Genomic DNA, 22,331 nt, shown 5'->3' on the forward strand with positions numbered 1-22,331 from the left:
GGTGGGAGAGAGAGGGGGGGGAGAGAGGGAAGGGGGGAAGAGAGGGGGAAGGGGGAGAGAGGGGGAAGGGGGGAGAGAGGGGGAAGGGGGGGAGAGAGGGGGAAGGGGGAGAGAGAGGGAAGGGGGAGAGAGGGGGAAGGGGGGAGAGAGGGGGAAGGGGGGAGAGGGGGGAGGGGGGAGGAGAGAAGGGGGAGGGAAGGGGGAAAGAGGGGGAAGCGGGGAGAAAGAAAATGGAGCGACACACAGAGACAACAGAGACACACAATCCATCCAATGACCCACTCCTGCTCTAAAATTATTGCAGGACACCCGTCGCTCATGCTTGGAGAGCTGGTGACGTCACCAAGCATTGGCTGCAACTTATTGTGAAGCAGAACCTCAACAATAAGGCCTAGGACATAGTAAAATCAGCGTCGTTGAGGCGGGCTGAGCCGCGCTGAACAGATGTACAAAGCCCCTGCATCTGTAATCAGCGCGGCTATAGTTTCTCCCTCCGCATGCGTGCTGATGCGTGCGGAGGCTGAGAAAATCAGAAGAGACAGGAGAGTTTGAAATTTTGCCGCTTGGGGGAGCAGAGGAGCGGTCACGTGACCGCTCCCATCCAATGGGGCTGCAGCCTTTTTTTTCCTACTGTGTGGATGTTCTGAGATAGCAGAAGCAGAGCCACCAGACCAGCAGAGGCAGCACAGAGGTGTGTGTATGTGTGTGTGTGTGCCTGTGTGTGTGTGTGTGTGTGTGTGTGTGTGTGTGTGTGTGTGTGTGTGTGTGTGTGTGTGTGTGTGTGTGTGTGTGTATATATTTATCAAAGTTGCACAATGTTAATAAATAATTTATTCTCACGTCTTTTTTTAAAAATTTTAAAATATTATATAATATACACACACACACACACACACACACACACACACACACACACACACACACACACACACACACACACGTTCCCCAGTGACACACAAACACAGACCACTTCAAAGTGACACACACACACACACACACAGTGATACCCGCCTCCCATGCGCGCTTGCTGTCTCCTCTGCCAGGACAGCAAAAAGCTCCTGGGTAGAGCGAGCGGCAGCAAGCAAGAGCGAGCAGCAGCAGCACAAAAGTGTTTACTATGTCCCAGGCCTAATAGCACATCTACCAGTGATGTTGTAATGTGTTTACAGTCACAAGATGTTTTACACACATTACACAACTATCACAACACACACACATACTGTGTGTCATGTTTGCTAAGCAATGCAGTGGGCTGCACCCACGAAGTGCTGTGCAAAGCTTTGCAGGCCTCTGGGGATCAGGAATAAGAGGTCTACAAGACTAGGAAGTCCGATTCATTTGCATTGCTGCTCATGTTCAGCTACGGACCCCTGGTGTGAATACACTGAGGTGTAACTGGCGCCCCCTCGTGGATGTGGCCTTGCCTGTCAGTTGCTGGGTTCAGGTGGAGTGTTTCCATGGTAACCGGGAGGACGCTGCTGGGCGCCGCCATGTTGGTGCAGGCAGGAAGCAGCCCCTATTATCCCAGCCAGCAAGGCAATGAGCTGCAGGGAATAGCAGCAAAGGGGAATCCAACACACACACAGAGCAGCGGGGCAGCACAGGAGCTCCTGTACTAACTGCTGTGTGTGAGGCTGAGCGTGTAAGAGCTGCAATATTGTGTGTGCAACATCAGCTGTGTCAGTCTCTGGGTCAGTGTATAGTCTGTGTGACAGTGTGTCTGTGTGTGTGTGTGACAGTGTTTGTGTATAGTCTGTGTGTCAGTGTGACAGTTTCTGTGTGTTAGTGTCTGTGTGAAGTGCACAGTCTGTGTGTCAGTGTCTGTGTGACAATGTCTGTGTGACTGTCTGTGTAAAGTGCACAGTGTCTGTGTCAGAGTATAGTCTGTGTGACAGTGTCTGTGTGACAGTGTCTGTGTGACAGTGTCTGTGTAAAGTGCACAGTGTCTGTGTGTTGGTGTCATACATATAAAGGCTGATTTCTTTTGGTTAGTGCTGGGGTTGTATTCTATTCCATTCGGAAAATAATTAATTTTTGTTTTGTTATATTGTATCAGATATTAAGACATATTCCTTTTTAGTGATGATTTGTTTTCTTTATCACATATATTATTAGTTAATTAGTACTAATATATTTATTAGCGTAGGTTTTTTTCTATGTGTCATTTTAATTTTAGGGGGTTTTGTTGTTAATGTTGTGTTATTTTCTGTGCAAATGCCATTTTTGTGTGAAACATATTAGTACTGAGTCAAACAAGTTGGTTCAGATTTGTGTTAGTATGAAACTGATATTGATTCATTGTGTGTATCACTTGTTAGTCTTGTTCCAGTTTGTTTGTGTGTCATGCTGTTTTATTCTGTGTTTCAGATACTTTAGTGCTGCCTTATGTCTGAGCTACAGTATTTGAATACTGATGTATTCGTGTCAGAAATTGCTGTTTAGATCAATTTAGTGTGTGTCAGATATGTATATTGATTTATTCTGTGTTTGTAACATATATCACAGCAGACCTGCTTTGTGTCAGACACAAGTGCCGATTTGTTTTGCAATTGTCAGATATGTTAATTGAGATTTATTTTGTGGGTATTTAAATAACCCCATTCACTGACAGAGGGTCCAGCAACACATTGCAAAGCATTGCAGGCATTTGGGTGTCAGTGTGTCAGTGATAATTAGGGTGGGCTATTTATTACAGTCTCAAGGTTGCAAACTAGTCAAAGAAAAAAAATCCCATTACTTTGTGGTTTCAATCAATCCTTCAGTCAGTGTAACTCAGCAGCTAAAATGTATTCTCCCGACTTCAGGACAAGGAGTGGCTCAGTCAGTAAAGACACTGACTGGCACTGAGTTTGAACCTGGTTCAATTCCTGGTGTTGGCTTCTTGTGACCTTGGGCAAGTCACTTTATCTCCCTGTGCCTCAGGCACCAAAAACATAGATTGTAAGCTCCACTTGTGCCTGCAAAATGTCTCTGTAAAGCGCTACGTAAAACTAGCAGTGCTATACAAGAACATGCTTCTATTATTATTATTATTATTATTATTATTATTATATTACCAAGGTCATGTTATCTATTGTTACAGTTTGCTGCTCAAGCTGCTGGGAACATTGGCAACAAATGATCACAAACAGGAAAGTGTTACAAAGATCTGTCACTGCTGAGGAGGTGGGATAAAACTTGCTATAGAAATCAAAGGATGCTCAGTATATTACAACTCATTAAATATGGCATTAAGAGTTTAATAATAATTTTAAAAAAATGTAGTTAGTATTATCTAATGCTACAGAACTGTTTTTTTTTTTAAACACATAGGATATTTATTGCAGGGATAGCTGTATTAACATGGTACCACTATGTCTTGGCTACCCTGTGGTTAACTAAATAGTAGAAGCAGAGATATACACTTGTCAATGGGCAAAAACAAAACAAAAAACGCAGCTGTCAAGATGTGGAAAGAACTTGCTAACCTTTCTTCCTGCCCAGGTAACAATGTACAGGCAAAGTGCTTTTGTGATGGATTGTTGAGCACAAAATAATAGTGAGTTGCAACACGATATTTAGCACGGTGTTTGCAGTTAATCCTTTTGCCCCCAACACAATGAAAATAAGTAGGTCACTGCTAGTGAGATTAGGCAGAGTCTTTACTATCTGTGATCTATCTGTTCCCATACCTCACATACCTCAGAATGATGACCTTTTGTGTGGCATTTTATGACAAGTTCACTGCACACAGCACACCCATCTTCAAATATTCCACCTCCAGAAAATGTCCTTTATATAATCCCCTTTACCAGTCATCATGACGGGGTGACATCTTGAATGGCGTGTGTCCACACGACAAGTTTTTAACGCTGGGCAAAAAGCTTTATTTTGACATCAATGCAGAGCGTACAATAGAGCACATCTCTGGGTTACTGCGTGGGGTTGGGAGCGCGCACATCTCTGGGTTCCATCGTGGGGTTGGGAGCGCACATCTCTGGGTTCCATCGTGGGGTTGGGAGCGCACATCTCTGGGTTCCAGCGTGGGGTTGGGAGCGCGCACATCTCTGGGTTCCAGCGTGGGGTTGGGAGCGCGCACATCTCTGGGTTCCTGCGTGGGGTTGGGAGCGCGCACATCTCTGGGTTCCTGCGTGGGGTTGGGAGCGCGCACATCTCTGGGTTCCAGCGTGGTGTTGGGAGCGCGCACATCTCTGGGTTCCAGCGTGGGGTTGGGAGCGCGCACATCTCTAGGTTCCAGCGTGGGGTTGGGAGCGCGCACATCTCTGGGTTCCTGCGTGGGGTTGGGAGCGCGCACATCTCTGGGTCCCAGCGTGGGGTGGGGAGCGTGCACATCTCTGGGTCCCAGCGTGGTGTTGGGAGCGCGCACATCTCTGGGTCCCAGCGTGGTGTTGGAAGCGCGCACATCTCTGGGTTCCAGCGTGGGGTTGGGAGCGCGCACTTCTCTGGGTTCCAGCATGGGGTTGGGAGCGCGCACATCTCTAGGTTCCAGCGTGGGGTTGGGAGCGCGCACATCTCTGGGTTCCTGCGTGGGGTTGGGAGCGCGCACATCTCTGGGTCCCAGCGTGGGGTGGGGAGCGCGCACATCTCTGGGTCCCAGCGTGGGGTTGGGAGCGCACACATCTCTGGGTTCCAGCGTGGGGTTGGGAGCGCACACATCTCTGGGTCCCAGCGTGGGGTTGGGAGCGCGCACATCTCTGGGTCCCAGCGTGGGGTTGGGAGCGCACACATCTCTGGGTTCCTGCGTGGGGTTGGGAGCGCGCACATCTCTGGGTTCCTGCGTGGGGTTGGGAGCGCACACATCTCTGGGTCCCAGCGTGGGGTGGGGAGCGCGCACATCTCTGGGTCCCAGCGTGGGGTTGGGAGCGCGCACATCTCTGGGTTCCAGCGTGGGGTTGGGAGCGCGCACATCTCTGGGTTCCAGCGTGGGGTTGGGAGCGCGCACATCTCTGGGTTCCAGCGTGGGGTTGGGAGCGCGCACATCTCTGGGTTCCTGCGTGGGGTTGGGAGCGCGCACATCTCTGGGTTCCAGCGTGGGGTTGGGAGCGCGCACATCTCTGGGTTCCAGCGTGGGGTTGGGAGCGTGCACATCTCTGGGTCCCAGCGTGGTGTTGGGAGCGCGCACATCTCTGGGTCCCAGCGTGGTGTTGGAAGCGCGCACATCTCTGGGTTCCAGCGTGGGGTTGGGAGCGCGCACTTCTCTGGGTTCCAGCATGGGGTTGGGAGCGCGCACATCTCTAGGTTCCAGCGTGGGGTTGGGAGCGCGCACATCTCTGGGTTCCTGCGTGGGGTTGGGAGCGCGCACATCTCTGGGTCCCAGCGTGGGGTGGGGAGCGCGCACATCTCTGGGTCCCAGCGTGGGGTTGGGAGCGCGCACATCTCTGGGTCCCAGCGTGGTGTTGGAAGCGCGCACATCTCTGGGTTCCAGCGTGGGGTTGGGAGCGCGCACTTCTCTGGGTTCCAGCATGGGGTTGGGAGCGCGCACATCTCTAGGTTCCAGCGTGGGGTTGGGAGCGCGCACATCTCTGGGTTCCTGCGTGGGGTTGGGAGCGCGCACATCTCTGGGTCCCAGCGTGGGGTGGGGAGCGCGCACATCTCTGGGTCCCAGCGTGGGGTTGGGAGCGCACACATCTCTGGGTTCCAGCGTGGGGTTGGGAGCGCACACATCTCTGGGTCCCAGCGTGGGGTTGGGAGCGCGCACATCTCTGGGTCCCAGCGTGGGGTTGGGAGCGCGCACATCTCTGGGTTCCTGCGTGGGGTTGGGAGCGCGCACATCTCTGGGTTCCTGCGTGGGGTTGGGAGCGCGCACATCTCTGGGTCCCAGCGTGGGGTGGGGAGCGCGCACATCTCTGGGTCCCAGCGTGGGGTTGGGAGCGCGCACATCTCTGGGTTCCAGCGTGGGGTTGGGAGCGCGCACATCTCTGGGTTCCAGTGTGGGGTTGGGAGCGCGCATATCTCTGGGTTCCAGCGTGGGGTTGGGAGCGCGCACATCTCTGGGTTCCTGCGTGGGGTTGGGAGCGCGCACATCTCTGGGTTCCAGCGTGGGGTTGGGAGCGCGCACATCTCTGGGTTCCAGCGTGGGGTTGGGAGCGCGCACATCTCTGGGTTCCAGCGTGGGGTTGGGAGCGCGCACATCTCTGGGTTCCAGCGTGGGGTTGGGAGCACGCACATCTCTGGGTTCCTGCGTGGGGTTGCGCATATCTCTGGGTCCCAGCGTGGTGTTGGGAGCGCGCACATCTCTGGGTTCCAGCGTGGGGTTGGGAGCGCGCACTTCTCTGGGTTCCAGCGTGGGGTTGGGAGCGCGCACATCTCTGGGTTCCTGCGTGGGGTTGGGAGCGCGCACATCTCTGGGTCCCAGTGTGGGGTTGGGAGCGCACACATCTCTGGGTTCCAGCGTGGGGTTGGGAGCGCGCACATCTCTGGGTTCCAGCGTGGGGTTGGGAGCGCGCACATCTCTGGGTTCCTGCGTGGGGTTGGGAGCGCGCACATCTCTGGGTTCCTGCGTGGGGTTGGGAGCGCGCACATCTCTGGGTCCCAGTGTGGGGTGGGGAGCGCGCACATCTCTGGGTCCCAGCGTGGGGTTGGGAGCGCGCACATCTCTGGGTTCCAGCGTGGGGTTGGGAGCGCACACATCTCTGGGTTCCTGCGTGGGGTTGGGAGCGCGCACATCTCTGGGTCCCAGCGTGGGGTTGGGAGCGCGCACATCTCTGGGTCCCAGCGTGGGGTTGGGAGCGCGCACATCTCTGGGTCCCAGCGTGGGGTTGGGAGCGCGCACATCTCTGGGTCCCAGCGTGGGGTTGGGAGCGCACATCTCTGGGTTCCAGCGTGGGGTTGGGAGCGCGCACATCTCTGGGTTCCTGCATGTGGTTGGGAGCGCGCACATCTCTGGGTTCCAGCGTGGGGTTGGGAGCGCACATCTCTGGGTTCCTGTATGGGGTTGGGAGCGCGCACATGTCTGGGTTCCAGCGTGGGGTTGGGAGTGCACATCTCTGGGTTCCAGCGTGGGGTTGGGAGCGCACATCTCTGGGTTCCAGCGTAGGGTTGGGAGCGCGCACATCTCTGGGTTCCAGCATGGGGTTGGGAGCGCGCACATCTCTGGGTTCCAGCGTGGGGTTGGGAGCGCGCACATCTCTTGGTTCCTGCGTGGGGTTGGGAGCGCGCACATCTCTGGGTTCCAGCGTGGGGTTGGGAGCGCGCACATCTCTGGGTTCCAGCGTGGGGTTGGGAGCGCGCACATCTCTGGGTTCCAGCGTGTGGTTGGGAGTGCGCACATCTCTGGGTTCCAGCGTGGGGTTGGGAGCGCGCACATCTCTGGGTCCCAGCGTGGGGTTGGGAGCGCGCACATCTCTGGGTTCCAGCGTGGGGTTGGGAGCGCGCACATCTCTGGGTCCCAGTGTGGGGTTGGGAGCGCACACATCTCTGGGTTCCAGCGTAGGGTTGGGAGCGCGCACATCTCTGGGTTCCAGCGTGGGGTTGGGAGCGCGCACATCTCTGGGTTCCTGCGTGGGGTTGGGAGCGCGCACATCTCTGGGTTCCTGCGTGGGGTTGGGAGCGCGCACATCTCTGGGTCCCAGTGTGGGGTGGGGAGCGCGCACATCTCTGGGTCCCAGCGTGGGGTTGGGAGCGCGCACATCTCTGGGTTCCAGCGTGGGGTTGGGAGCGCACACATCTCTGGGTTCCTGCGTGGGGTTGGGAGCGCGCACATCTCTGGGTCCCAGCGTGGGGTTGGGAGCGCGCACATCTCTGGGTCCCAGCGTGGGGTTGGGAGCGCGCACATCTCTGGGTCCCAGCGTGGGGTTGGGAGCGCACATCTCTGGGTTCCAGCGTGGGGTTGGGAGCGCGCACATCTCTGGGTTCCAGCGTGGGGTGGGGAGCGCGCACATCTCTGGGTCCCAGCGTGGGGTTGGGAGCGCGCACATCTCTGGGTTCCAGCGTGGGGTTGGGAGTGCGCACATCTCTGGGTTCCAGCGTGGGGTTGGGAGCGCACATCTCTGGGTTCCAGCGTGGGGTTGGGAGCTCGCACATCTCTGGGTTCCAGCGTGGGGTTGGGAGCGCGCACATCTCTGGGTCCCAGCGTGGGGTGGGGAGCGCGCACATCTCTGGGTTCCAGCGTGGGGTTGGGAGCGCGCACATCTCTGGGTCCCAGCGTGGGGTTGGGAGCGCGCACATCTCTGGGTCCCAGCGTGGGGTTGGGAGCGCGCACATCTCTGGGTTCCAGCGTGGGGTTGGGAGCACGTACATCTCTGGGTTCCTGCGTGGGGTTGGGAGCGCGCACATCTCTGGGTTCCTGCGTGGGATTGGGAGTGCGCACATCTCTGGGTTCCAGCGTGGGATTGGGAGTGCGCACATCTCTGGGTTCCAGCGTGGGGTTGGGAGCGCGCACATCTCTGGGTTCCAGCGTGGGGTTGGGAGCGCGCACATCTCTGGGTTCCAGCGTGGGATTGGGAGCGCGCACATCTCTTGGTTCCTGCGTGGGGTTGGGAGAGCGCACATCTCTTGGTTCCAGCGTGGGTTTGGGAGCGCGCACATCTCTGGGTCCCAGCGTGGGGTTGGGAGCGCGCACATCTCTGGGTTCCAGCATGGGGTTGGGAGCGCGCACATCTCTGGGTTCCTGCGTGGGGTTGGGAGCGCGCACATCTCTGGGTTCCTGCGTGTGGTTGGGAGCGCGCACATCTCTGGGTTCCAGCGTGGGGTTGGGAGCGCACATCTCTGGGTTCCTGTATGGGGTTGGGAGCGCGCACATGTCTGGGTTCCAGCGTGGGGTTGGGAGCGCACATCTCTGGGTTCCAGCGTGGGGTTGGGAGCGCACATCTCTGGGTTCCTGCGTGTGGTTGGGAGCGCGCACATCTCTGGGTTCCAGCGTGGGGTTGGGAGCGCGCACATGTCTGGGTTCCAGCGTGGGGTTGGGAGCGCGCACATATCTGGGTTCCAGCGTGGGGTTGGGAGCGCGCAGATCTCTGGGTTCCAGCGTGGGGTTGGGAGCGCACACATGTCTGGGTTCCTGCGTGGGGTTGGGAGCGCACATCTCTGGGTTCCAGCGTGGGGTTGGGAGCGCGCACATCTCTGGGTTCCTGTATGGGGTTGGGAGCGCGCACATCTCTGGGTTCCTGCGTGGGGTTGGGAGCGCACATCTCTGGGTTCCAGCGTGGGGTTGGGAGCGCACACATGTCTGGGTTCCAGCGTGGGGTTGGGAGCGCGCACATCTCTGGGTTCCAGCGTGGGGTTGGGAGTGCGCACATCTCTGGGTTCCAGCGTGGGGTTCGGAGCGCGCACATCTCTGGGTTCCAGCGTGGGGTTGGGAGCGCGCACATCTCTGGGTCCCAGCGTGGGGTTGGGAGCGCGCACATCTCTGGGTCCCAGCGTGGGGTTGGGAGCGCACACATCTCTGGGTTCCAGCATGGGGTTGGGAGCGCGCACATCTCTGGGTTCCAGCGTGGGGTTGGGAGCGAGCACATCTCTGGGTCCCAGTGTTGGGTTGGGAGCGCGCACATCTCTGGGTCCCAGCGTGGGGTTGGGAGCACGCACATCTCTGGGTCCCAGCGTGGGGTTGGGAGCGCGCACATCTCTGGGTCCCAGCGTGGGGTTGGGAGCGTGCACATCTCTGGGTCCCTGCGTGGGGTTGGGAGCGCGCACAACTCTGGGTTCCTGCGTGGGGTTGGGAGCGCACATCTCTGGGTTCCAGCGTGGGGTTGGGAGAGCACATGTCTGGGTTCCAGCGTGGGGTTTGGAGTGCGCACATCTCTGGGTTCCTGCGTGGGGTTGGGAGTGCGCACATGTCTGGGTTCCAGCGTGGGGTTGGGAGCGCACATCTCTGGGTTCCAGCGTGGGGTTGGGAGCGCACAGCTCTGGGTTCCAGCGTGGGGTTGGGAGCGCGCACATCTCTGGGTCCCAGCGTGGGGTTGAGAGCGCGCACATCTCTGGGTTCCAGCGTGGGGTTGGGAGCGCGCACATCTCTGGGTCCCAGCGTGGGGTTGGGAGCGCGCACATCTCTGGGTCCCAGCGTGGGGTTGGGAGCGCGCACATCTCTGGGTTCCAGCGTAGGGTTGGGAGCGCGCACATCTCTGGGTTCCAGCATGGGGTTGGGAGCGCGCACATCTCTGGGTTCCAGCGTGGGGTTGGGAGCGCGCACATCTCTTGGTTCCTGCGTGGGGTTGGGAGCGCGCACATCTCTGGGTTCCAGCGTGGGGTTGGGAGCGCGCACATCTCTGGGTTCCAGCGTGGGGTTGGGAGCGCGCACATCTCTGGGTTCCAGCGTGTGGTTGGGAGTGCGCACATCTCTGGGTTCCAGCGTGGGGTTGGGAGCGCGCACATCTCTGGGTCCCAGCGTGGGGTTGGGAGCGCGCACATCTCTGGGTTCCAGCGTGGGGTTGGGAGCACGCACATCTCTGGGTTCCTGCGTGGGGTTGGGAGCGCGCACATCTCTGGGTTCCAGCGTGGGGTTGGGAGCGCGCACATCTCTGGGTTCCAGCGTGGGGTTGGGAGTGCGCACATCTCTGGGTTCCTGCGTGGGGTTGGGAGCGCACATCTCTGGGTTCCAGCGTGGGGTTGGGAGCGCGCACATCTCTGGGTTCCTGCGTGGGATTGGGAGCGCACATCTCTGGGTTCCAGCGTGGGTTTGGGAGCGCGCACATCTCTGGGTTCCAGCGTGGGGTTGGGAGCGCACCTCTCTGGGTTCCAGCGTGGGGTTGGGAGTGCGCACATCTCTGGGTTCCTGTATGGGGTTGGGAGCGCACCCATCTCTGGGTTCCTGTATGGGGTTGGGAGCGCACATCTCTGGGTTCCAGCGTGGGGTTGGGAGCGCGCACATCTCTGGGTTCCTGTATGGGGTTGGGAGCGCACATCTCTGGGTTCCAGCGTGGGGTTGGGAGCGCGCACATCTCTGGGTTCCTGCGTGTGGTTGGGAGCGCGCACATCTCTGGGTTCCAGCGTGGGGTTGGGAGTGCGCACATCTCTGGGTCCCAGCGTGGGGTTGGGAGCGCGCACATCTCTGGGTTCCTGCGTGTGGTTGGGAGCGCGCACATCTCTGGGTTCCAGCGTGGGGTTGGGAGTGCGCACATCTCTGGGTTCCAGCGTGGGGTTGGGAGCGCGCACATCTCTGGGTTACTGCGTGGGGTTGGGAGCGCGCACATCTCTGGGTTCCAGCGTGGGTTTGGGAGCGCGCACATCTCTGGGTCCCAGCGTGGGGTTGGGAGCGCGCACATCTCTGGGTTCCTGCGTGGGATTGGGAGCGCACATCTCTGGGTTCCAGCGTGGGGTTGGGAGCGGGCACATCTCTGGGTTCCAGCGTGGGGTTGGGAGCGCGCACATCTCTGGGTCCCAGCGTGGGGTTGGGAGCGCGCACATGTCTGGGTTCCTGCGTGGGGTTGGGAGCGCGCACATCTCTAGGTTCCAGCGTGGGGTTGGGAGCACGCACATCTCTGGGTTCCAGCGTGGGGTTGGGAGCGCGCACATCTCTGGGTTCCAGCGTGGGGTTGGGAGTGCGCACATCTCTGGGTTCCAGCGTGGGGTTGGGAGCGCGCACATCTCTGGGTTCCAGCGTGGGGTTGGGAGCGCGCACATCTCTGGGTTCCAGCGTGGGGTTGGGAGCGCGCACATCTCTGGGTTCCAGCGTGGGGTTGGGAGCGCGCACATCTCTGGGTTCCAGCGTGGGGTTGGGAGCGCGCACATCTCTGGGTTCCTGCGTGGGGTTGGGAGCGCGCACATCTCTGGGTTCCAGCGTGGGGTTGGGAGCGCACATCTCTTGGTTCCAGCGTGGGGTTGGGAGCGCGCACATCTCTGGGTTCCAGCGTGGGGTTGGGAGCGCGCACATCTCTGGGTTACTGCATGGGGTTGGGAGCGCGCACATCTCTGGGTTCCAGCGTGGGTTTGGGAGCGCGCACATCTCTGGGTCCCAGCGTGGGGTTGGGAGCGCGCACATCTCTGGGTTACTGCATGGGGTTGGGAGCGCGTACATCTCTAGGTTCCAGCGTGGGGTTGGGAGCGCGCACATCTCTGGGTTCCAGCGTCGGGTTGGGAGCGCGCACATCTCTGGGTTCCAGCGTCGGGTTGGGAGCGCGTACATCTCTGGGTTCCAGCGTTGGGTTGGGAGCGCTAAACACTTTTGACCCTTTTTACAGACTGTAACTGCGACCACAAGTGACATTCAATTAGACCTAGGTAGAGCCCATGAAGAAGACAGGCACAGGGGCTATTGTATACAAAAAAAAAGAACTAAAGTAATGTAAAAGTGACACCTTTAATGGCTAACTGATGTATAGTAGGAGTGCAAGCTTGCAGGAGCACTCGCATCCCTTCTTCTGGAATGTTTGCAAACGAGGCTTGGCATATTAATGCAAGGCCGATGTCATAGTAAGACTGGATATACGCAGGGTGTCACCTTCTGCTGAATGATAACCCGGAGACTTTTATTTTTTTTTTAAGTTTTTTATTTATAAATTTAACAGGCTTACCTTCTCTGGCGGCGGCATCATCCTGCATGGTCCCTTCAAAATAGCTCCGCAACATCAAATGGCGTCGCGTTGCCATGACAATGGAACGTCATGTGACGGTGCCATGAGGCATCACGTTGTCATGGCAACACAGGGCACCCTGTTGTCATGGCAATGTGGCACTGCATAGCACCGTGATGTCACGTTGTCATGACAATACAACACCAGTTGGCGTTGCAGAGCCATTTTGATGGGACCATGCAGGGGGAGATGATGTTGGATGATTCCGCCACCGGAGAAGGTAAGAGCCATCGGACCGCTGGGGCGCACTCCTCCCCGGCCGTCCTCCTCTGGCGCCCTGCTTTGCTCCCGCCGTCCAACTCCTCTGAATCCTGTCTTGCGTCACTCTGGCGGTCCTCCGTCCTCTTCTCCAGCCAGCCCCCAGTGTGTGCACCTCGTCTGGAGGTTTTGTAGATTGGTTAGCGAAACCCGTAGTGGTGGCAAGCCTGGATATGTTTATTTATTAATGTCATGCAAATTATTAGTGTAACACAGCAGTGCAAAGATGGAAATGTGCCATTTACTGTACATTTACAAAGGGCCTGAATGTTTGAAAATATAAATCGGTTCCCTTACTGAGCCAACAGTCGATCTTTAAATGTATATACATCTTGTTGTTCTTTGTTTGCAGAAACGAAATTAGGCTGCATCCAAATGATACCTTCTCTGAAAACCCCCCTGATGGTTGATTGGACGTACGATGGCGTCAGCACCGAGCGCTTAGTATGAAAATGACATCCAAGATTGTTGAAGATAAACACGATATTATGTACAAGCCAAGAAGGTGACTAGCTCTACTGTACACTCCAGAGTGGACATACCAAGGGAAAATCATTTATTTCATATATCTTACTAAAACATGTTTAAATACTAATGACCCTACAAAAAGGTAAAGCAGGGAGTGAATTTCGTGAAACTTTGTTACGGGGCCTACAATCCCTCCTAGGACCAAAGTGAAGTAATCCACTAAGTTGTTTCATCGGAGTGATTGATACTTTTTGAAGTGAAACTTCTTTGCTGTCGCCTACAGGGTTTTCATGGGAAAAAATCCTTGCGTTGTAACGAAAAACCGTGACGTGAGTGACGTCACGGTAGTAATAGGTGCGCACTGTCGCACTCACGAGCAATGCCGTCACGCTCGCGCATGTGCACAAAATAATTGTCTGATCTCAGCCTTCAGCGTGCATGTGCAGAGGCCTCCTGCGCTCAGGTACTGGTGCACCAGCAGCAGGACACAGAGACCACACACCCACTGACTGACACACCCACTGACTGACACACCCACTGACTCACACACCCACTGACTCACACACCCACTGACTCACACACCCACTGACTCACACACCCACTGACTCACACACCCACTGACTCACACACCCACTGACTCACACACCCACTGACTCACACACCCACTGACTGACACACCCACTGACTGACACACCCACTCACTGACACACCCACTGACCGACACACCCACTGACCGACACACCCACTGACCGACACACCCACTGACTGACACACACACCCTGACTGACACACCCACTGACTGACACACACACACTGACTGACACACACACACTGACACACACACACTGACTGACACACACACACTGACTGACACACACACACTGACTGACACACACACACTGACTGACACACACACTGACTGACACACACACTGACTGACACACACACACTGACTGACACACCCACTGACTGACACACCCACTGACTGACACACCCACTGACTGACACACCCACTGACTGGCACACCCACTGACTGACACACACACACACTGACTGACACACACACACTGACTGACACACACACACTGACTGACACACCCACTGACTGACACACACACACACTGACTGACACACCCACTGACTGACACACACACTGACTGACACACACACACTGACTGACACATACACACACACACACACACTGACTGACACATACACACACACACACACACACACTGACTGACACACACACACACACACACACACACACTGACACACACACACACACACACTGACACACACACACACACTGACTGACACACACACACACACTGACTGACTGACTGACTGACACACACGCACACACTGACTGACTAACCCACACACTGACATTTGCATACAGACACACACAGACTGACACACTGACACACACAGACTGACACAGTCAGACTGACACACACACATACACTGATTGACACACACACACACACACACAAACTGATTGACACACACACCCACACACAAACTGATTGACACACACCTACACCCACACACAAACTGATTGACACACACACACACACCCACACACAAACTGATTGACACACTGACACACACACAAGGAAATCACAGTTATTATAAATATAGAAGTGCAAATAGCTAAAGCACGCGTTCTAAGTCAAACGTCTTTGCGTTTTGGCACTAAAATTGTGTTTTCATTTTTAATTAAAAACAGCACCATCACAAATACAATTTCTGTGACAAAACAGTGACAAAAGACAAAGACGTTTCACTTAAAATGCGCGTGCTCGGCACACACAGCCTTTTAAAAAACAAATCTGACATCTATCTGTATTAGTATTTTTTTATTTTTAAAGTGAGACGTGTGATTTCACTGTGTGATGTCACTGTGTGATGTCACTGTGTGATGTCACTGTGTGATGTCACTGTGTGATGAGCAAGCGGTTGTACTGTACAGCCAGAGCCCCTCCCACCCCATCACCACCACTTTATTGGTTCTCTGATAAGGACAAATAAGGGTGAATACAAAACTTGATCGACTTCTCCATTCAGAAGACATTTAAGTGACTGACTATGTGGGATTGTACCTTTAAAGACTGTGTTTACAACCACTTCCTCATCTTTCATGTTTATTTATACCTTTTGTAAAGCAGGTTAATAAAGTACATAATATATTGCAGGCTATATACTAGTCACAATGATGACAACACAGTCACCGTACCCAACAACTGGTCATGGAGAGCCAGAGGGGGCGTTGCAGGTTATTGAATTGATATTTGCACAAAGCATCCTCTGATGCAAATTTCAAATGTTTCTAAACAACATATCCCCAAATTAGCAAATTAAGTCATTCGTAATCTAAATATGGGCACTGGATCTTTGAACAACAGGATTGTGAGTTAGTAAAACATTCAATGTGGTTTCTTTCCACCTCATTAGAAGATTTCCCCCCAAAATACATTCAAACCTTCTTCTCCCTACGTTGGTTTGATTGTGCAAAACATTATAGAAATAAAAATATATATGCTAGTGAAATACTTTTTAATGCAGCGAAATAAATGTTTTATAATGCTTATTGCTGTATTTTACTAAGACATGCATACAGTTATATTATTGCAAATTTGTATTACCTTTAGACAAGAGACTTTGCCGTCTCCAACCCCATTAAGGAAACACAGAAGCAGACTGTTTGCTAAGGCGCTAATAAGGCCATTTAGTGCTTTAGGACCTGAAATAATGGAAGAGGTTAAACAGAAAGGTACAGTTCTTCATGGCATTTTTTTCTGTAGCACAGTTTCATTATTACAGTACCAATATTTTTCTTTCTGGCTTTACATGTTTTATATCATTTGATAACATCTATTTGTCCTTTGAAACTAGCACACATTTGTACAGAGAAAATGAGCGCAGAATACCCCCCAATTGATTTATAGGTAGAATATTGAAGGTGCAATTCCATACACTATGTCCAGAAATATGTTGTTTTCAAACTGCCTTTATAACTGTATGTATATCTTTATTTATTTAGCGCCATCTATGCACACAGAGCTTCACAGTCGTAATACACGGGGTATAATAATATAACACATAATGGGAACAAGTGCTTGATACATTTAAGTAATATTAGGAAAAAAGGCGTCCCGAAGAGCTTACAATCTTTATAATTCATTATACATCTTTGTTTCATTTAGTACTAGTCTGTTGCAGAGAAATATTGACATAGCACCAATTTAGCTGACTCGTACGTTCCAACGTGGATTGTCTACAAACTGCTTCATAACTGAGCTAGAATGTGTGCAAAGCTAACTAACTACCTCGTTAAGGAAGCAATGAAAAGCAACAATGCATGCTATTCATTTCTAGAACTGCAGTTCAGTAGTTCATAACCAAGGGCCATAATCTTTTGTTTGTGGTCTGTTATTGAAGCGAATTAACTTTTTAGAAATAGATCGTATACCTTTGGTGATTGATGATGTAATGAGCCTTTCTTCTCAGATTCTCAGTGTCAGCCTAAGGATGCCTTGAGGGCATCTCACGGCACAACCAGTAATGTGGCAAGACCTGCTTGGATAATGTTTCCGACTTTTCGTATATTCTGCACCTGCAAATAACCTGTGTTTCCTTTGCTCCTCTTTCCATTTTGCACTACGATGGAAAACGTGACTTAATTTGAGCACCAACTATAAGAAGAATAGAAGGCTACATTAGTGAAAGATTAAGTGTGAATCCTAATTTATGACCCAGAAAGAAGTTCCTCTTCTACTTTATAACGTTTTCACCGTGACAGCAGTGCATGGGTGGGCAACTCCAATCCTCAAGGGCCCCCAACAGGTCTGGTTTTCAGGATATCCCTGCTTCAGCACAGGTGACTCAATCAGGGGCTCAGTCTGAAGCATACCTGTGCTGAAGCATATCCTCAAAATCTGACCTGTTGGGGGCCCTTGAGGACTGGAATTGCCCACCCATGCAGCAGTATGTAGTCATCCAGGAATTGTCTCTAGAAAAACCCTTCACTAATTCTGCTAATCCAGAACTATAATTAAACATTGTTTTGCTGCACATATTGTTGTTCCCAATTAGCGCATCAGTAATAGACATGTACTAGTTTCTGGAGGTGATTGTCATGTGTGTGATATAATAACATGTTGTGCTGGTTAATTAAAATGTTAAATAGATTTTGCTATTTGTTTTGTGCGCACAGTTTGCGTCAGGCCTTTGGTGACCAGTAAGGTCTTGCCTGTTTCCTGTGATAAGATTAACTACAATGTTATCGCCTTTTTCTATACCCAGATGAAAGTGCATGATGTTTGGTTAACCGATCGAGAGGATACGTCACCCACATGCTTAGCATCATTTCACACCCCATTCAATAGGATTACTAAATACGTACAAATATATATTTATTTCCATTGAATAGGCTCACACGTACAGTAGGCAGTTTATGTTGTGTATGACACAAACTAACATGACAATATTACGATCATGAGTTTAAAAATCTAAATTCTTAATCAACATGACTGATTTTACTTGGCAATGGAATTACTAGGAACAGAGGAAACAAACGGACGGAACAATAATGAATAAAAATGATAAGAAAATAATATTAACTGCTTAAGCACATTTGCAATGAAATAATCCAAAACTCAGTGATTAACTACGTTCTCCATTTGTGTTAGAAAATGTTCCGAGTACAGAGGGAAACGCGAATAAAGCAACAAAGTCAAAATGTAAGTCTGCAAGTGGCAGATTGGACCGTGCTGCGAGGCTCACCTGGAAAACGGAGGAAAGTTTTGTTTATTTAAAAAAAATTGTAATTTTTTTGCAATGGCTATTATGCTTTCTCTATTAAGATAGGAAGTCTGTTTATTTGTTGGGTGCGCAATCCAACAAGAATGCTAATTAAATGAGCTCTGGAACATTGGATTTCCCGGGTTCTCGACTGGTTCTCCTGGGTTCTCTCTGGTTTAGAAACCATTGCCGCATAAATTGGGGTTAGAAGCCTTGAAGAGGCAATCCATGCGGTTTTTTTTTAAAATTCAGGATTGAAGGAGTAGTCTCTGCAGTTAAACCCCAATAATATCGGCTCCGGGGACCCCTGCTTCCGGCGATACCTCCGTAGTTAGTGCCGGTAGCCTCTCCAGGATTCACATTATGGTTTATTTCAAAGCTCATGGGCCCTGTGAGCTAATAGGAAGCCGTGACGTCACTCGGCGCGGCTTCCTATTGGCCCATGTGACAGGGGGCTTTAAACGGCAGGAAACTGCAGAGAGATACCGGCACCCCCTTCAGAGGTAAGTATCTCTGGGAGCAGGAGGTCCTCGGAGCTAAAGTTAATGGGGTTCATCCCCGGAGATCCCAAGCTTCAACCCTGTATTAAAAATTAAAAGAAAAAAAACGGCTTGGATTGCACAAGTAACTTTTTAATTTCATCTCATTTATTCATAGTGTGCCAACATTCTGCATTCTAGTCCAATAGGCAAAAGAGACAATGGCAACCGAAATGTTACCCATTGAACACACATGACGACAAAAGGTGTGGATGCCTCTAACTGAAGCAGCTTCCAAGCGATCATACATTTGAAACAAGCAAAAACGTTTGATGCATTTGCCTCTTAAAGCTGCAGTTCAGGAGGCGCGTACGTGATGTCACGCGGATGCACGCTAAGGCTACGCCTATAGTGACGCCGACGTCAGGCTGCGGTCGCTGGAAAAATCAGATTGAGATTACTTCCAGCGATCGCGACCAAGCCATCGCTCCATCCGGCCGACGTGTGGCGCTTACTATAAGCGCACGCGACGGCGGCAAAAAACACAGATGGCACAGCTGAGCGCGCCCTCATAAAAGGTAAATAAAGAAGGAGAGAGGCAAGCTGCGGGACCTGAGGGGGAGATCCCTGATAGAAAAGCAACCCTTAGAAACTCTGCAGAGAGGGCCACAGCAGAGGAGGTCATGTCCCTGAGTCGGTGTCTGCAGAAGCCTTCCAGCCATATCTTAATAGTCTATTTATGTCAATTGACCCCCAGCTACAAGATGGCGATCATCTGATGGATAGAGCCCATAGAGCCTTAGGTCCGAGATTTGATGACCCTTAAAGAAGCAGAGATGTAGTTCTACGATTCCACCAATATGCAACCAAGGAAAGGATTATAAAAGGCTGCAGAAACAGTGGCTCCATTGAATTTGAAAACAACTCCATTCAAATTTTCCAGGTTTCTGTTCAGGGTGACAATTGAGAGGAGGAGAGGACTGCGACCTGTAACGGCGGTACTCCAGGAAAAGGGTATCCGCTACCGGTGGGCCTTTCCGTTCCGCCTGGTGGTAAACCAAGAAAGCAGACAGATCTCGATCCGCTACCCCGAGGAATTTGCATCTTTTCTGTTGGTGCTGGGTCTGACACCCCAGGAATGGATCGTGCCAGCACCAAAGACCTCGAGAAGACAACACAGATGATGACCGAGCAGCGGAGGGTGTGGTTGCCCGAAGATAAAAGATAAAGATTTAAGACGGACTGTGACTGGTGATCCGGCAGCCAACGGCAACCCAGGGAAAGATACCCTGGATGTGTAGCTACATTTCTTTTCTCTTTTCTCTCCGCTTTTCTCCCTGTTTCCCTCTATATTTTTCCCAATCTATAATAGGGTCTGTTTTATATACGGTTTGGAGTCTACAGCCAGCCCCCTGAGTGCCGGTCTACTACAACTGGTCAGTGGATGAAACCAGTGAACACACGGATTGAACGCCCCAGCGATAGGTGAAGGGACTTTGGCCCAAAGACTTGGAAAGGCTGTAGGCCTTTTGGTTTTAGACATACTGGAGGACAGTTTTGAAATGAATATAAGATGCGTCGGGAATCAAGCTTCCGCTAGACCCAATTTTAATCATTTTGGCTAAGTCTATGGAAGATATAAATCATTACTCAGCTAAATTAATTATGCATATATTATAACGGCGGCTAGGTGCGCGGTAGCAGCAGCGTGGAAAAAGACACTGCCGCCCTCCAGAAGAGTAGGTTATTAGAAGGGTTAACGATGTACAATTAATGGAGGGACTTACCTCATTTTTTTGATAGAGCCTGGGATCCCTGGGATGTTGGATAGGGGGGAGGCCCCAATAGGATTGAGGACCGGGGAGTGATTAGTGTAGGATATGTCGCTGATAAAATGTTATAAAATTCAAAATTGTGTTTGACATGTAATGTGATTGTTGTCATTGTAAGAATTCTGTCACAAAATGGTTGTTCCCCCCCCCCTTTTTTTTCTGTTTATGTTCTGTTTATGTTTGAAAATCTTAATAAAAATATAAGTTTTAAAAAAAAAACTGTTCAAGCAATATCCTACATTGGGTGTTTTTGTTTTAATAATAAATCAGTTCTGTACTATGAGAAAATACTTGTAGCATAAAAAAAAAAAACATTTTAAAGACATTTTTAATGTATTCTATTGTACCAAGCATTTTTGTTCCTATAGCAACCATTTACAAAGTCGCATCCCCTTCCTCTTCTGAAACAGCATCATCTTTTTGAGCCCTGCCCTCTCTCTGGTCACATGATCTTCCTCGCATAACTTTGGCCGTCAGTGCAGCAGAAGAGGACCCAAGATGCATTTAGTGAGCCCATTCAGTGTGTAGATTGTATTGATGCACATATTGAATTAAAAAAAATATATATATTTTTTTAAACGACACCTTGAACTGCAGCTTTAAGAGGTGACACTGTTTGCTCATGTGCATGTCATTTCCCAGAATCCCTGGCTGCAGTGGAAGCACTGTATGCTAAGAGATAATGGGGAAATGCCGGGTTGCAGACATGCCTCAGGAATGCGAATGTGCTGACAAGTGACATTTTTATTTGCTTTAAAATATATATATACATATCTTACATTTTCTTTCTATATTTATCATTCTGCAGGTTGAATGCATTCCAAACCTGAACACTTTATGCCAACAACAATGTAAATTGCCTCTCATGTCTGCCCTGGAGCTCCGAGACATTGCTCACTGGTCCTCCTCTATATCTCCCAGCACTCCAATAGAAGACTCAACTGCATCTGGTTAGTACTAATAAAAAATTAGTATAAATTAATACTATTTGATGCTTGTATGTTTGACACAAACACTGTTGATTAAATGGTTATGAACTACTAGCAGTGCATTGTCTTCCTCCAAGCAGCAAAGAGCAAAAAATGTACTTAGTTGCTCTATGGAGATGTGGATCCCGGCCCCCTTGTTGCTCTGGGACATCATCGGTATTAATGCGATTTTCACTAGGCCCCTACGGGACTCTGGCGGGTCTTTCTTACATGACCCGATACCTTAGGCCTGTTTGGGAACTGCCACTTCCTTACAGACTGTTGAGGAATATTAGTGCAGATCCGCAGTTAGAGCTGATCCGCCGACACCTGGGGGCCCTCTTTCCTGAGGCCCCCTGTGGCGTGCCGTATTCCCTTTCCTGTAATATTCAGGATGCCAGTCCTTCTTTTGGGGATACTCACTTAACAGGTAGTGTCCCTATCTATAACATAATAAACAAGGGGCCTGTTCTGTGCTATTTCTTTATAAACATTACTTATCTACTCACCCCGAGGCTCCTCTCCTCATGGCCTGTTGGAACCTAACCTTCTTGAACTTTTTCCTCCCCATATATACTCTCTCTGTGACATCATGATCCCATGACCACACAGGGTGGGGCCCGGTACACACTAACCTTACTGGTAACCCTTTAGAGGAGGGTTACATAGGATTTTACCTGCCTGTCTTATGTCTTGTTATTGCTATTCCCTACACTTCTAATAGTGGCAAGTATGGTACCTAACCCCTTCCACTAATATATTAAAGGAGAAGTTCTTCCTATTGTTTTATTGTAGCCTTCATTTTTTTCACACAAAATCCACGGGGAGCATGGGGAGGAAACAAAAATAAATTTAAGTGCAGCAAAAAATGGCAACGTGGAAAAAGCCTTCAATTGACTTGGCTCTAATGAATTGACTACTTACAAGATGTAAGAGTCATATAGGCAGGGTTGACTGAAACGGTCAGAGGTAAGTGGATGATGCAGTTGTCATCAAAGTGGATCAGGTCCTCAG

General features: G+C 51.5%; 1 protein-coding gene across 4 annotated transcripts in view; it reads left to right on the forward strand.

Annotated features, from left to right (window-relative positions):
- Window positions 1–1,473: 1,473 nt before the first annotated feature.
- LOC142503529 (uncharacterized) overlaps window positions 1,474–22,331 on the forward strand; it is a 28,488-nt gene continuing 7,630 nt past the window's right edge. For 2 of the 4 annotated variants that reach the window (XM_075615870.1, XM_075615872.1), the window contains exons 1-6: window positions 1,474–1,642; window positions 13,117–13,269; window positions 13,516–13,695; window positions 15,887–16,008; window positions 17,927–18,031; window positions 21,156–21,299. In XM_075615870.1, the coding sequence (XP_075471985.1) occupies window positions 13,211–13,269; window positions 13,516–13,695; window positions 15,887–16,008; window positions 17,927–18,031; window positions 21,156–21,299 (610 nt within the window). In that variant the 5' untranslated portion in view covers window positions 1,474–1,642; window positions 13,117–13,210. Of the gene's footprint in view, window positions 1,692–13,116; window positions 13,270–13,515; window positions 13,696–15,886; window positions 16,009–17,926; window positions 18,032–21,155; window positions 21,300–22,331 lie in introns of all 4 variants that reach the window. The other 2 variants (XM_075615871.1, XM_075615873.1) reach the window with 2 other exon arrangements.

This window comes from Ascaphus truei, chromosome 10, assembly GCF_040206685.1.
Source record: "Ascaphus truei isolate aAscTru1 chromosome 10, aAscTru1.hap1, whole genome shotgun sequence".
NCBI lineage: Eukaryota > Metazoa > Chordata > Amphibia > Anura > Ascaphidae > Ascaphus > Ascaphus truei.